We start from the raw sequence: 16,653 nt of genomic DNA, 5'->3' as shown, positions 1-16,653 counted from the left end.
TGGCAGATTCCCTATCAGTTCTTTACCTAGTCTGCTCTTAAATGATTTCAAAGAAATTGGAATAAGCTATCAGTACAAGAAATAAATATAAGAACTAGGACTCAAATACCTAAGATCTAAAAATTGCCCAAGTATGTAAGGTAATATGATCTTAAAAATGATTAAACAATTTAAGGAACATTTAAAATATGATGCATCAACATTAAAAATAAAAACTCTAAAAGATTTAAACATGGATTCTTAACCTCATTCTTAATTAATATTTTTTGCAGTAATTTTCTTAATATAAACTATTAAGTACCAGTCATGTGCCCATTTTGGTTGGCCCAGCTATTATATACACTATCTGCATATGGTGAGTCTATCTGTAAAGAAAGTTTGGTAAGAAAATAAGTTACAGTATGTAAACCCAATGTTAAAGGTGTGATATGAGGGTTAAAGCAAGTCATGGCAACTTTTTTCTGTCCACCCTCAAAATTGCATGGTGCTGCCATACAATGGTCATATGTCCTGGAAAACATGACACTCATAGTACATGGACACAGCAAGAGATGGCGATACATAAGACTGGTACCACGCACAGGGCAATGGGACTGCAGTAGTGAGTGAGGCTTCGTGCAGAATGGCTGTGTCGAGGCCAGAACAACATGGGAAGTACTGGAATACCCATCATCTGACCCGATCTGTCTCTTCTGTGCAATTTTGACCTCATCCCCAAAGTGAAAGAACTATTCCATGACAGTTTGGGACATGAGAGGTCATTGCCAATGCTGTGAAAATTCAAGCATGCTGAGGAGACTGGATTCCAACGTCTCCCACATTGTTGACATTATTCACACTTTTCACAGCACCTTTTGCTCCACACCTCCATCTGTATATTTCCATTTGTCTGGTGGATCTCACATTTGTAAAAGAAAAAAATAGTTGCCATGTCTCATACCCCAACCCTTGTATTAATGTAAACATTGTTCAGAAAAACTACACATCTTATTTTCAAAATTTCAGAATCATGATGGAATATTTTATGTCAATATGACTAAATTTAACTTAAAAGCTCTTCAGTCTGTCAAACACACAGGTTTAATATAAATATACTACACCATACCTGTAAAATAAAGCACATTATAAAACAATGGATAGCGTTTTTTTTTACAGGCATGTTGTAGTATAACATTTATATTTAACCTGTGTGTTCGACAGACTGAAGAGCTTTTAACTTAAATTTAAGTGAGTTAACTATAATAATAATTATTATATTAATGATGTATGGTCCACCTTTTTCAATTCTATATTATGCAATATTATTGAATTACATTACTAAACTAGGGACTAGTTTCGGCCTTGGCTGGCCATCTTCAGCCTTAATGTAATACATCTAATAACTAAACAAATGGAAAAAACACACAATTGACATGAAAACTAATGTACCAACACACAATTAATATTAAAATCTGGGATGAACTAAGTGTCAAATCTGAAAAATAAACTAGGCTCTAAAAACTTAGCATCTGGAGTATGCTCATCATCCAGACTCCTTCTTGTATTGATATTCATAGAATTGATAGTTCCATCACTGCTAATCATTACAATTTCAACTGCAAAACGGGAAATTGGAATAAGCTATCAGTACAAGAATCAAATACAAGAACTAGGACTCAAATATCTAAGATCTAAAAATTGCTCAAATATGTAAGGGAATATGATCTTAAAAATGAATAAACAATTTAAAATTTAAAACAATTTAAAATGAATAAACAATTTAAAAATTGATCAACATTAAAAATAACAACTCTAAAAGATGATATCCTAAAGTTTATATCCTATGAGTTGACACTGGAAAGTATGGATGGCTTCCTTCTTAACAAATTAATGTGACTAGTTAAACATAAATTTCGGTCGGTCGGTCTGTTCCAAAGAAAGTTGGTTCAAACTAGCAATAATATTAGTGGTGTATTTAAGAATATTTAACCCTCTTATGTTTCCTGCATCCATCACTTGTATTAAGGTGGAATTGCCAGGTATTCAAAAAAGTTTGTGCTGTATTTTTCAGTGAGAAGTAATGACTCTGTAATGCTCTATTGGTGGAAAAATATCTAATTCCCTCCTTGGGAACTTAGAATTTCCAAATGCATTTTATTCAGCTAAATAATCTCCTACAGCTCCTATTAAATGTTCCCAATGAGATACAAGCTTATAAATCCCACATTTGTAAAAGTTCTTGTCCCTAGAAGCAAAATATTGTCCTATGGCCTGCATGACATCATCTCGGTTTTGGAACTGTTGCTCACACAAATGGTAATCTATGGCCAAAAACAGGTGATCTTCGGATGGAGTAATGTCGAGGAGTAAGGATGAGGTAAAATTTCCCAACCAAGCGTGCTTATTACCTCCCAAGTCACTTTTTCCATATGAGGTCTAGCGTCTTAAAGGACCACTCCTTTCCTGTTGACTAGTGCTGGCTGTTATTAACACAGTGCAGCTGCAACCTTTTGCAACTGGGACAAGTACATCTTGGTTGTGATGAATCGCCACGCTCTAAGAATTCAAAGTGCACAATACCAGTGCTAGTACAGCAAACACAGAGCAGTACCTTCTGCTGATAAATCTTTTGTTTGGGGGCAAATGCAATAGGACCAGGGGACGACCAATGATGTTTCCTTTTGTGGTTACTGTATAACACCCATTTCGCATCACAAGTCAATATTTGATCCAGGAATGGAGCTTTTCTGTGACATGACAGCAATGAAGAGCAAATGGTAAGCTGCTGGAGTTTGGTTTCCTTGGTCAAAATGAGAGGAACCCATTTACTGAGCTTCCAAGTCTTCCCAAGGTTGTGCAAATGCAACTGAATGGTTTCCTCATACACTCTAAACCCTTGTGCAACTTCCTTGCACGTTTGATGTGGATCATTCCCAATGTTCTCCTCCAGCAGAACTTCGTTGATAGTGGATGCACATCCAGATTGAGGCTTCTCCTGGAGGATCTCCCCTCATGATGCAAATCGACTGAAACACTTTCACACTGTGCACTCTCTCACTGATACCTCTCCAAATGCAGAGCATATCTTTCGAACAGCCTCTGCAGCACTGCTGCCCAATTTGAACTCATAAAGAAACACGGCCGTAAAACATCCTTTGACACTGACATGTTCAATTCAGGATAGTAGTTTCTACAGAATTGCTTTCGACATGACTGACACCTCACAATTCTGCACTGACTGACGGTTGACGGGAATGTCAACATCTGACGTCATACACACAGGTTTGTGCCACCTGACTTTGAATTTCACTTTTCGTCCCAGCAGCACAAACATTTTTGGATACCTGATAGTAATATATCTCACATGAGGTCTAAAGTGAAGTGCACATTTGTATTTTGCATGCATTCTTATAGGGAAGTGTCAAAAGCACACTGTGTAAGGCATTTATTAGGGACCTCATATGGGATTTGCATGCACAAGAGGGCTAAATGTGAAAACTCTGTCATTCGTGAACTTTTCACACATTAAAGAACTCTTGTGGACTACATTCTAATGCTGCAAATGCACAATTAGAGCTGCAGTCAAATGACAAAATGACATGCATTTACAAAAATAAACCATGACGAATATATACAGATATATATATTTTTTTAATGAAGAGGATCACTGGATTTGCATTCAAACCTGGTTAGGCATAAAACTACACATAAACATCTGGGTTCTAATGTGAACATTTCAGCATTCATAACCTACCGGGGGAGTTGGCCGTGCAGTTAGGGGCGCGCTGCTGTGAGTTTGCATCCGGGAGATAGTGGGTTCGAATCCCAATGTCGGCAGCCCTGAAGATGGTTTTCTGTGGTTTCCCATTTTCACACCAGGCAAATGCTGGGGCTGTACCTTAATTAAGGCCATGGCCGCTTCCTTCCCACTCCTAGACCTTTCCTACCCCATGGTCGCCATCAGACCTGTCTGTGTCAGTGTGACGTAAAGCTGCTAGCAAAAGAAAAAAAAGAAAAATCCTAACAGAATATAAATTCACTTTTGCCATTCTTTTGATCGCATAATGTTGCAACACTAGGTGGAGGTGGAGAGGACTGTGTTCTACACATATTTATAGGAGAATAAAAACTGAGAATCACTTCTCCTTTAAAATATTAGCAATCCTTATTTGCTAACAAGGCAGGACTGCATAATCAGTCTGCCAATCTAAGCAGCATCTTGGAAAGGCATGACAGTCCAACTGATGAACCCGAATGGCACACTCTGGATGAAAAGCTGTGCGCGCACACACACGGCTTAACAACCCAAAAACTGTTTCTACTGCTGTGAATTTTTTATCTGCAGCTGTGAAAGCCTCACTGGCTATGATATGCACTGTTTCGTTCAAGTACTGGAAAGGAACAAACAAGTGTCAAATCACGTCATAAGGACAAATATACAGCCAGGTTAGTATATGAAGAGGGAGCAACAGAAAGAGGAGACAACTTTTCAGTTCAAGCTGAGTGATCTTCACTTCAGAGACAAGTGCCTCTTAATGGAAATTCTAAGTTCCCATGGAGGGAATTAGATTCTTTTCCACCAATAGAGCATATCAAAAATCAGATAAAAAATTAGATGGATGGCTTTTCCGGCGTTTGCTCTATTAACCAGCGTTTCGTCTTAGGTCTGACACTAGACTCTCCAGAGTGGGATGTGTCAGACCCCACCCACTGACGCTGGGGTGTATGCAGGTGAACTTATCAGAAGCTTATTTATGAAGCACAGTCTGATAACTGCATACGGGAGATAAAACTCCACAATGGAATTAATGCCCGCCTAGCAATTCCAAATGGAAATTCTAAGTTCCCATGGAGGGAATTAGATTCTTTTCCACCAATAGAGCATATCAAAAATCAGATAAAAAATTAGATGGATGGCTTTTCCGGCGTTTGCTCTATTAACCAGCGTTTCGTCTTAGGTCTGACACTAGACTCTCCAGAGTGGGATGTGTCAGACCCCACCCACTGACGCTGGGGTGTATGCAGGTGAACTTATCAGAAGCTTATTTATGAAGCACAGTCTGATAACTGCATACGGGAGATCCCACTCTGGAGAGTCTAGTGTCAGACCTAAGACGAAACGCTGGTTAATAGAGCAAACGCCGGAAAAGCCATCCATCTAATTTTTTATCTGATTTTTGATATGCTCTATTGGTGGAAAAGAATCTAATTCCCTCCATGGGAACTTAGAATTTCCATTTGGAATTGCTAGGCGGGCATTAATTCCATTGTGGAGTTTTATCTCCCGTATGCAGTTATCAGACTGTGCTTCATAAATAAGCTTCTGATAAGTTCACCTGCATACACCCCAGCGTCAGTGGGTGGGGTCTGACACATCCCACTCTGGAGAGTCTAGTGTCAGACCTAAGACGAAACGCTGGTTAATAGAGCAAACGCCGGAAAAGCCATCCATCTAATTTTTTATCTGATTTTTGATATGCTCTATTGGTGGAAAAGAATCTAATTCCCTCCATGGGAACTTAGAATTTCCATTTGGAATTGCTAGGCGGGCATTAATTCCATTGTGGAGTTTTATCTCCCGTATGCAGTTATCAGACTGTGCTTCATAAATAAGCTTCTGATAAGTTCACCTGCATACACCCCAGCGTCAGTGGGTGGGGTCTGACACATCCCACTCTGGAGAGTCTAGTGTCAGACCTAAGACGAAACGCTGGTTAATAGAGCAAACGCCGGAAAAGCCATCCATCTAAGTGCCTCTTGCCACCACTGTCTTGGTCTTCTACAGGGATGCTTGATTTTGGTGGTGAAGTTGTAAGCAGTGTAAGTGATGGTTCTGGTTGTTGCTTTTAGGACATTACTGTACAACCTCACGTGCCCCTCCTACATTTGCTTTTGAATGGGAACAACTCCCAAACTCTCCCTAATTGTATTGCTGGTTATGAGATCAAGGAGAGAAAGTCCAAGAGACCAGCGCTACATGCGCTTCTCCATGAAGTGCAGAGAATCCTTGGCACTTCTGGTGATTGGCCAGCTTTCAGTTCTATATAACGCTACCGATTGGACCACAGTGCGATACAACTTTAATCAGAGGCGGACTGACATATGCCTATTGCATAGTACTTCTGTGACTTCTTTCCATCTAAGCCAACCCACCGGGCGAGTTGGCCGTGCGCGTAGAGGCGCGCGGCTGTGAGCTTGCATCCGGGAGATAGTAGGTTCGAATCCCACTATCGGCAGCCCTGAAGATGGTTTTCCGTGGTTTCCCATTTTCACACCAGGCAAATGCTGGGTCTGTACCTTAATTAAGGCCACGGCCGCTTCCTTCCAACTCCTAGGTCTTTCCTATCCCATCGTCGCCATAAGACCTATCTGTGTCGGTGCGACGTAAAGCCCCTAGCAAAAAAAAAAAAAAAAAAAAAAAAAGCCAACCCAACACTCAATCTTGCACCCTTCCTGATCAACACCACTGTCGCTCTGCAGGCCGGATCCTAAATAATGGAAGCAGTTATAAAATATTATGTATATACTCACAGCAAATGTGTGCAATCCAGCTGGATCTTCCAGAAGTTTCTCAAATGAATTAGCCCAACTTGCTACACCCCTCTCAGATTCTTCTTGCTCCAGGCTGGCCTCCTGATCAGAATGCTGGAATGAAGAGGAAACGAATAAACTAAAGCTGAAGAATAACATACTGCAACAACACTTAACTTAGTCACATCCGCCACACACACAGTATCTAGCATTCTACAAATATTACGGTTAAAAATGTTAGAACTAAAAATTAAATTACAGTTCTATGCCAAATGTTAAAAAAAAAAAAAAAAAAACAGAAGAGCCACTAATTATTTGTTAAAATACTTTCACTCCAATCAATATCAATACAACATTTTCACTGTTATATCCAAGTTTAAGACAGTCACTTGTAATGAATAGAGACAGAATGAGATATTTTTATAATTCTATGGGCCACCTCTAAATATAAACTAGTATTTATATAGTCTATTGTTTCCACACTGTGCAAATAGCACAGAAACAAAATACATTCTGGATATTTAGCAAAGGAACCATACTCGTCTTCAATACAGCCTCTCATAAGATGCAAGAATAGCTTCTCAGCAAAATATCCTAAAAAGGTTATTAGATTATTCTACATGACACGAACCCTAAAAGATTCTTATGACTAGCTTTCTACACCAAGAAAGAACCTAAATATGAAAAACGATATCTTGGATATACATAATTTTGTTTTTTGTTTCTTATCTTCATTCTCTCTCTGTTCTTCAAAACTATTCATCATCATAATAAAAATAATTTTTCTGGCCATTAATTGCCTGATCTATTACTTTAAGATCTATAGATATTTCTACATTCTTGCATCTTGTAGTCATCTGTTTCAGTTAAATTTAATCTCCCCTATTCTTGTTATTTCAGACATTCAGTACAATCTTCCTCACTATTCACATGTCACCAAATGATATGAATAACAATGATGAGTAATTAAAAACTATCTTAAAATGTATCTATACTAATTTATTAAGAACCCTATTAAGCTTGATGCACCGGGCGAGTTAGCTGTGCGGTTAGGGGCGCGCAGCTGTAAGCTCGCATCGAGCCCCACAGTCGGCAGCCTTGAAGATGGTTTTCTATGGTTTCCCATTTTCACACCAGGTAAATGCTGGGGCTGAACCTTAATTAAGGCTACGGCCGCTTCCTTCCCATTCCTAAGCCTTTCCTACCCCATCATCGCCACAAGACCTATCTGTGTTGGTGTGACGTAAAAAACAAAGAGAAAGCGTGAGCGTGATACATATTCAAAGTTACCAATTCTAATAATTGGTCACAGAGATAGCTTAATTTATAATTTTATCAGATTACTCCTTAAACTACTTGCAAGTATACATTAGAGAAAGAACATTTGTTTAAATGAGTACTATTGTATATGAGGTTCATTGCTTAAATCCTGGCCGTGACAAATCTCTGAACAGAATTTTTGAAGTTTGCCATCTCCCACTCCAATGTCCAATGATTCACCTCTGTGTTGAAAGGAATAAGGTCCACAGCAGAGCTGTAGGAATCCACCAAGGTTCAGAACCTCCTTTGGTCAACTGCTTTTTTTTTTTTTTTTTTTTTTTTTCAACCTCTAAGGCTTACGTGTACTACTGAGATAGATTAAAATCAATCTCTCCACTATCTTCAACTTAATAGTAAGATGGAATCAACTAACAATGACTCTACCCCAGGCCCTAGTATAGACACTAGAATGCCTCAGTCATCGGATTCTGGGGGACCGAGAACATCATACGAGAATATATCTCAGCTTCCCAAATCTCTTCACCCTAGACGCAAGCACATCATTGGTACGATAACATTAATACTATGTTATGTGCATTTTTGAGAAGATTGTGTTTACTGAAATATAACCGATGTTTTGTACTACACTCGCGGCAGGCAACATTCAATGGAAGAGTGCCTGAAATAATTTGAATCTCCAATACCAATCATCTCGTACTTCCGCATGGTTTTGTTACAGTTTATATGTTTATATGTTTATTGTTTAAGTGATTATGTTATCTCATGTTTATACAATTTTGACTCACCCTTCATGACCACTTTGAAACTGACAGTGTACTTTGCGTCTTCATGTTCCCTCATTTATTCACACTGATGTAACACCTTGTGTAATATAAATGTCTACATGCTAGCCTATTTCCCACATTTTGGCTGAAGATGACGCCAAACAGCGTCGAAACTAGTTCCAAGTGTAAATATATGTTGTAAATAAACTATAACATTTATTTGTATTGAAAAGGTGGACCCTTTTAAGTTTCCTATCTTCCAACATTAATACTATACGCAAAAGTGGCAAACTCAAACAACTAACAGGCGCCTTGGGTAAGTACAACATTCAAATTTTAGCACTTCAAGAAATCAGGCATACTGATGAAAATCACTTTGAGCCAGGAAATTATAGAATCAATAACGGCAAGCCAGCGATCTCACTCCCTAACTAACCTTTGCAATTTGGAACCAGATCTATCGTTTAAAAAAAATAATTATAAACTCAGCGCTCAACTTCACATCCCCCTCAGAAAGATTTCATTACTAACCATCAAATCCAGAAACAAAGTCTATATTCTAATGAACTCTTGTACACCAACCAACAATTACAATAAGAAGGATCGCTAAAAATAGAGGATTTCTGGGAACAGCTAGAAGAAACCACAGTCCAAATTCCAAAACATCAGACCAAATTTTTATTGGGAGATTTCAATGCGCAATTTGGAAGGAAAAAGAAACATAGAACTACTGTAGGTCTTTACCCAGCGTACAAAAGAACCAACAGAAATGGAGAAATTTTTTGCTAGTTGCTTTACGTCGCGCCGACACAGATAGGTCTTATGGCGACGATGGGATAGGAAAGGGCCGTGGCCGTGGCCTTAAGGTACAGCCCCAGCATTTGCCTGGTGTGAAAATGGGGAAACCACGGAAAACCATTTTCAGGGCTGCCGACAGTGGGGTTCGAACCTACTATCTCCCGAATACTGGATACTGGCCGCACTTAAGCGACTGCAGCTATCGAGCTCGGTGAAATGGAGAAAGGTTAAGCTTCTGTGAAGATTTCAACTTGAAACGAATGTCGATTTATTTCTCAGCAATTCCACCGGGGAACAAAAACAAAAACAAAAAACACAAAAAAAAATACAACTTGGCGATCTCCAAACCTTCATTTAGGAGGTTTGGTCTGATTTGGTTCCTCTGTACACAACAAACAAGTTTAACCCACCAAAAATGACCTCAGCAATGCCAGTAGTTTACCCTGAATGCTGCAGTTGTGAAGTTTTAACAGAAGTCTTTGATGTGACACCTGGTCAAAAGCTTTGCCCCAGTAACAGTCTATTTGTGAGACATCCATCTGCTCCAAAGAGAACTGCCAGTCATCAAGGACTTTTGCTAAAAGTGTTATACAGGATTTTCTAGGAATGAAGCCGAGCTGGTTAGTGTTCAACAGGTGTCTCTCCTTGAGAAAATCCAACATATATTTAACAACTAGACTCTCCACAAACCCGTGATGTTATCGAAACTGGGCGGTAATCACCTACGTTTTCCTTGAATCCATCTTTGAAAACTGTGACTACCGTTGGCTTCTTTCCACCCCACAGGCATAGTCATGGAATGGTTGCACAGAGTGCAAAGAGAGGGCACCTAGTTGTCCTTGAATAGAGCATGTTCTCTTCCTCAGTAGAGGCAGAGAACTTATTTTTAAATTTCCTGCTGAAGGTGTTTGCAATTTCTTGTGGTGTGGAGACTGCCGTACCATTATGTTTAAATGCAGATGGAGCTCTGCTGCAACCTTTACTTGTGATAAAAGCCCACCTTTCCTTGGAGTTTATGTTGAGATTGTGAAAATAAGAATCTTAGGAATCCCTGATCAATTGTTTAGCCTTGTTCCTAGCCACCCTGTATTTCTCCCACTAAGAGCTGGTTGGGGTTTCTTTTCCGTTTCTCTCATGCTATCTCCTTAGTGATCTATGTGAATTTCCGTTTGCTGGTTATATTTACTATTGGTGTGATTTTATCAACGCATTGGAAGAAATTTTTCTTCCAGTCTTGTCATATCTGTTTATGTCTGTACTACTGCCGGTGAATTTTGAGGTGAGAACAGGGAGGGTGTTTGATAGTAAAGTGGATAGATCATTCCAGTTTGTTCAATTTGGCAAAATCCCTAAGGTAAATAATTTCAAATACTTAGGGGCATCATTAAACCATCTGGATTAAATCATGAAACAAAGAGAGAATTTCTAAATTACAAAAAGCCTACAGAATCACAATGAACAGGTACAACATTAAATCAATGCATTCTATGCATCAGATAACGTGATCATTGGAGGCAGGCCACTAACTAAAAATTTAGAAAAACAAGAAAGGAAAATCCTTAGAAACATCTTTGGCTCAGCATGCATATAAATAGTGTGGATGAAAAGGAGGTCTCCTGAGTTGAAATTTTATGGCCATATTCAAAGAATGGACAATGAAAGACTTACTAAAAGGATATTTAATCATGCCTCTTCACTAAAAATCAAGAGTAATTGGATAATCAAAATTGGAAAGACCTTCAAAAATCAACATAACAGACCAAATTATATGGGACAGACTAGCTTTAGAACACCAGTAAATAAATATCATTTTGCTGAAACCCATGATAAGAATCAATACTGCATGCACAGAAGAACGGAAGAAAAATTGTAGCGAGAGGATGAAGAGATTCTGGGAAGAGAAGAAAGCTAATTCATCTGCTAAACAAGTTCAATTGCGCTCCTTAGTATGGCACAAAGTTGAGGGAAAAAACATTTTTTTAATTCTTCCCTTTAATATATGAGACCTGTCTCTTTCAAAGAAGCGTTTACTATGTGGTGTCAAATATTATTGTAGAATACTTTATTTGTATTCCTTTCATCTATCTAAATTTGGAAATGTAATTACTAAATTGTAAATTATTATTATTGGTGAGTGATCATGTTTTTACTAATTCTGGAAGATGGAAAGTTCGCAATTATGGTCAGGTGATGTTCTGGAATATTGTAAAAACTTCGCGACTTGGTAAGACGGCGAGGCAAAATTTTGTGGTCTTTTTGTTTCTCGTCAGTCCAGCGATCAGATGCACGTCGGTCATCCTCCCTTCCAGGATGGGCTGCCTTGGGGTAAGCGCTGTTGGTTTAATTTCCATATTAATTTATATTTAATGTTTGCTTGTATATAGGAGTTTACCTCTACTCGCCCAGACTAACCACAAAATTATTCAGATGCCTTAGCTTTTCAGCTAGGCCTGCCTGTTTGATTTTGGAGGCATTCCCCTTTTCTTTTAGTTTTTTAAACCTTGTAATTAGTCTATTAATTTTATTTTCCTCGGGATTTGCCTCCAGTAACATTGTATCATTTGATCCATGCTAGTTCTTCCTCTGCCCCGCATCAGAAGTGTTTTTGGTGTGGATGCAAATTGAACTGGTCTCTGCGTCAAGTTTAAGTATTTCTCATTTTCCCCTTATTTCAATTATGTGGCGTGACTGTCTGGAAGTGCGTTAACCTTCACTTAATATTGTATTTGTTAAAGCCCTTGACACTTTACATCTAATTTGCTGTTTTGAGATATTGTACCTGGATTTTTGAATTGATGGATTTTGTTTCAAATTTTCTTTGCAATGTTTATTTTGGGAAATAATATCACAGATCAAGAGATCACCATTGATTTTTCTAGAAACCTGCAACCTAGATACTCCAATGGCCTGGGTAGGGTTCCGATGCCGCTCCACACCCTTTGGCATGTAATTTAAGTTTTCCTTTTTCTTTACTATGTGTCGTGTAACCACTGAAGTCCGATTACAATATATACACAAAGTCTGTTGGGTTTCTTTTCTCTTTCAGTGATTGTGCCCAGCCCCTCTTCTTTCCTACCACTATATTTTTCTTTTTAAGTTTCCGCCTATTCTCATGATTGTAAACTGAAAAGTTTCTGGTCTGCCGAACACACAATTTCAATATAAATTTTACGCTATAACTAGAGATGTGCACAAGCCAGTCTTTTGAGCTCTGGTGTACACTTGAGCACTCTCAAGGCAGTCTTTAGAGTGACTGGAGTACAGGAAGCATGCAGTTTCGAAAGCTCGCTTCTACCTGGCCATCAGTAAGCCCAGGGTCTAATGGTCTCCAAGTCTGATACGACAGAAAACTGGACATTGGGAAATATTACTCAGCTGTGCAGTTTTTAGCATACCTTGTCATTCATTAGAGACGGAGACTGTAAATGAGGTAACAGAGAAACTAAATAACAAGCAGTATGGTGTAGAGGTTATTTTAAAGGCAAAAAGCAGAAGTGTGGGAATGATTTTATACTGTCATTAATGATGAGGGTAAAATGACTACTAGCTTTGTGAAGTGCAAACTTGGAGGGTGTATTTTAAAGAAATCCAGTACTACAGTAGTACGTTAGCTAGACACAATTGCCCCCATTCAACGAATCATGGAAGCACATCGCCCAACATTTCCACAGTCAATAGTGTTGTAAAACATAATATTACTTAAGACTGTGTAGAAATGTGTGCGGATTAGATCTGCGGCCATTCAGTGTCGTGTCGGACCTGATGTTAGTAAGGTGACACAAGGACTAATTAACGTAGGTAATGAATTAAGAAAAGTTGACGTTTCCGATGTACTACCTTGTCGAACACCTGTTACACGCTAATGTCATGAGTTAGACGACGACACTCATCGCTCAGTTATCGTGGAAGTTGTAGAGGCCAAGAGAAATAATCGATGTTCAGCTACTACTGATGTGTGGACTGAAAATCATAAAAAGAATTATTTCCCGTCACTCACTGTAATTACTTCCATCACTGGATCCTCAAAAGTAGAATAATATTTACATGCCTCTTCCCTAAAGCACCAAAGCCTGGTAACAATATTATTCAAAAAATTATACAACAGAGTGAGCTGCTCGACATTTAGTTTGCAGACCTACAAAAGGTTACTTTCGTAACTAATCAGGGTTTGAATATGAAGAAGGCATTCGAAATTCAAGGGAGCCTTTTTTAAATCCCTCGTGCAGTACAATGTTTGAATACAGTAGTGAGGCATACTTCCAATGAAGAATTTGTACATACTTATAATAACCCAGAAAATTGTGGAATATTTTAAACGAACTGGTGTGGTGACATTACTTCGAAAAAAAATCTATATCAAGACATGGAAACCCGATGGAATTCAAAGTTACAAAGGGTCAAATCGGTTTTTCATTGGTTTAACAAAATTCTGGAAATCTTGCCGGTGACAGCCAAAAGCAAACAAAACTAGTAAAATGGAATTAATGGACAAAGGTGTAATGAAGGATTATAACCATCCAGAATGTACTGCTGTGGTTTCACAACCTCAAAAGTCACTGTGAGCAGAGACCTGGTGACAAGGAAGTCATGGTGACGATAAAAGGTAGATGTTCTACATTTATATGAGAAAAGTTGCCATTGCACATACACCACAAGTTGACATTTCTCTCTCGTTTTCATGGATTGATGATGTTGTCCGACGCTGATAAGAATGAAGTACATTGCGTGGTGAGGAGGCGCTTGTGCACACAGATTGACGAAGGTAGGTATTACTGTGTACACACATGGATGAACAATAGTATTGAAAGATTTCACCATGATGTTGTAATATGATTTTATATTTTAGGAATATATAAAATAAAAACTAAGTTTAATCCACCTACTCAATACTTTACATAAATTGCGATGTTTCAAAAATATTACAATAAGTTACGAGGTACTAGTTTTGACCCTGTATGGGTCATCATCAGCCTAGCCAAGATACATATGTATATGTCAAAGTCTTAAAACAGAATTACACGGTGGAATGAAATATAAAAGAATGAATTGAATATGTGATAGAATGACGCACATAAAATGGTGAATCTATGAACTGTTATAGATGTAACAATGTTATCTTTATCAGTGACAAATAAAATCTTAGGAATTATGTCACGTATAATTAAACTATACAAATATTTATCATACAACTATTGTAAAATTGAATAAAATGAGCTCTGTTGACGAATATTCTAAAATTGCACATTTAAAATCGTAATATGCCGGTTTTAAAGTGAAATCCAAATGCTTCTATTGAGTTCTAGAAGACAGTAAGTTCAACATTGACGCAGAGGGAATCTTCCTTGCATGATGTCCAATAAATCCACAACAGAGGGAGGAGAATAAATTGGTCTTAAATGCAACAAAAATTAAGAAATTTTCCTTTGTCTAGGCAATACAACTAGGGAGGACAGCAACAAGTCAATGAAAATGTTAGGATTCCGTTTAGACTAAAAACTAAGCTTGAATGTTCATATACAACAACTATGTAAGGAACTGTCCTGAGTGATATTTTTATTGAGAAAACTGAAGAAATGTGTTAGCAAATCTCAATACTATCTGCTTACTATGCTTTCATTCATATCTACAGTATGGAACAATGTGGGGGAATTCCACAGGGGCTCGGGATTTCTTTATATGGCAAAAGAAAGCATGGAATTGCAGACAAGCAATCGCATAGGGCCATTTTCCAAGAAGTGGGAATAATGACTCTTCCCTCAATATATACTTACCAATGCATAATGGACATTAAAGAAAACCTGAATTAATTACCCATTAAAGAAAGAAGTACATCAACACAATACAAGAAGGAAAAATGATATAGACACTATACTCATGTTAGATTAAAGAAAACACAAAAATATCATAACTACACAGGAATGATATTCTTCAACAAACTTCCATTGGAATTAAGAGATATGTCTGTGATATAAATATGTAGATATATTACTAGTAGTACAGCATAAGATAGTTAGTACAGTATATATTCCAAGGGAATGAATGATGTTTAATGGTACTGTATAGTCTTGATTTTTAAGAGCATTTTTTATGGATTGCTGGACTTTGTCTATTACAATGTACATTGCTTAACGACAATAAATTCTATTCTATCAACGAGCCGGACCGTGAGCTTTGAGGCTTGGACCATACTTCAGGCAGTTGAGCTTGGAAGGCTCGTGCAGCAAAGAACTGGTCCGGTCTGAGCTCATGACCGTAAACGCACATCTCTAACTATAACATACCTGTAAAAAAAGCATATTATTAACAAAGAATAAGTACACACTATTAAACAACGAATGACATGTTTTGTTCTTGAAAGAATATCATCAGATTATAAAGTCACTTTCAAAATTTTGAAATGTCATTCTTTGTTTAACAGTGTGCATTTATTCCTTGTTTAATAATGTGTTTCTTACAGGTTTGTTAAATGTAATGTTTATATTGAAATTGTGTGTTCGGCAGACTGCAAAGCTTTCAAATTTACATTTAAACTGAGTTGACACTGAAAGTATGGCTGCTGTTTTAACAAAATATTTTCATGATTATCTGCTTTTCTTCTCATCCTTCATTTCCCAAGAATACCACATCTTCATGATTGTGGATGCCTTCTCTCCTGATGAAGGAGGAAACAGAAACAAGTTTAGGGGTTGGGAGATAAGAGGTTTCTCTTTATTTAACAAAGCAGTATTAAAATTGTTCTTATCTGTGTCTTAAAACAGTACATCTCTAAAATATTCTTAATAGAAAAGTCAAATTCATTAACACAAAATCTGATACAACACACCTATATACCTCAAATTCCAAATTCAGCCTATTCTTTTATTACAGTTACTAGCAAATGGGATGGTGAATGTTGAAAAATTATTTAAAAGTAAACATTCATAACAAAGTTAGAAAGAACTGTTAACATGGAACAGCTCAACACATGCCTACGCACAATCATGAAACAGCAGTCAAAAGCAATACATTAGAAAAAAAGCAACAAAAGAACTTCTGGCTGAGAGTGGCACCTTTAAGTGTGCTACACAATATTTCTTAAAACTTAATAAATGTAATTATATGCATATCACACTTTTCATATATCCCTGTCTACAACAGAAAAACCACAAGAATTACAGTCAATATGGAACAATTTAAACATGAGATTTTTAAATTACAGAAAAACCATGCATGCAATAAAATGTACAGATAAGATTATACCTGTATGTTAGTACCACAAAAGGCTGCAAAGCAAGAATTTTAACAATGAAAGAAGGAAGCA

General features: G+C 37.7%; 1 protein-coding gene across 2 annotated transcripts in view; it reads right to left on the bottom strand.

Moving 5' to 3' along the window:
* loco (locomotion defects) overlaps nucleotides 1-16,653 on the bottom strand; it is a 308,467-nt gene that overhangs the window by 123,262 nt on the left and 168,552 nt on the right. For both annotated transcript variants that reach the window (XM_067147469.2, XM_067147470.2), the window contains exon 2: nucleotides 6,511-6,624. In XM_067147469.2, coding sequence (XP_067003570.2) covers nucleotides 6,511-6,624 — 114 coding nt within the window. The remainder of the gene's footprint in view (nucleotides 1-6,510; nucleotides 6,625-16,653) is intronic.

Source organism: Anabrus simplex, chromosome 5, assembly GCF_040414725.1.
Source record: "Anabrus simplex isolate iqAnaSimp1 chromosome 5, ASM4041472v1, whole genome shotgun sequence".
Lineage (NCBI taxonomy): Eukaryota > Metazoa > Arthropoda > Insecta > Orthoptera > Tettigoniidae > Anabrus > Anabrus simplex.
The sequence above is the reverse complement of the archived record's forward strand: the minus strand, read 5'-3'. Positions and strand labels throughout refer to the sequence as shown.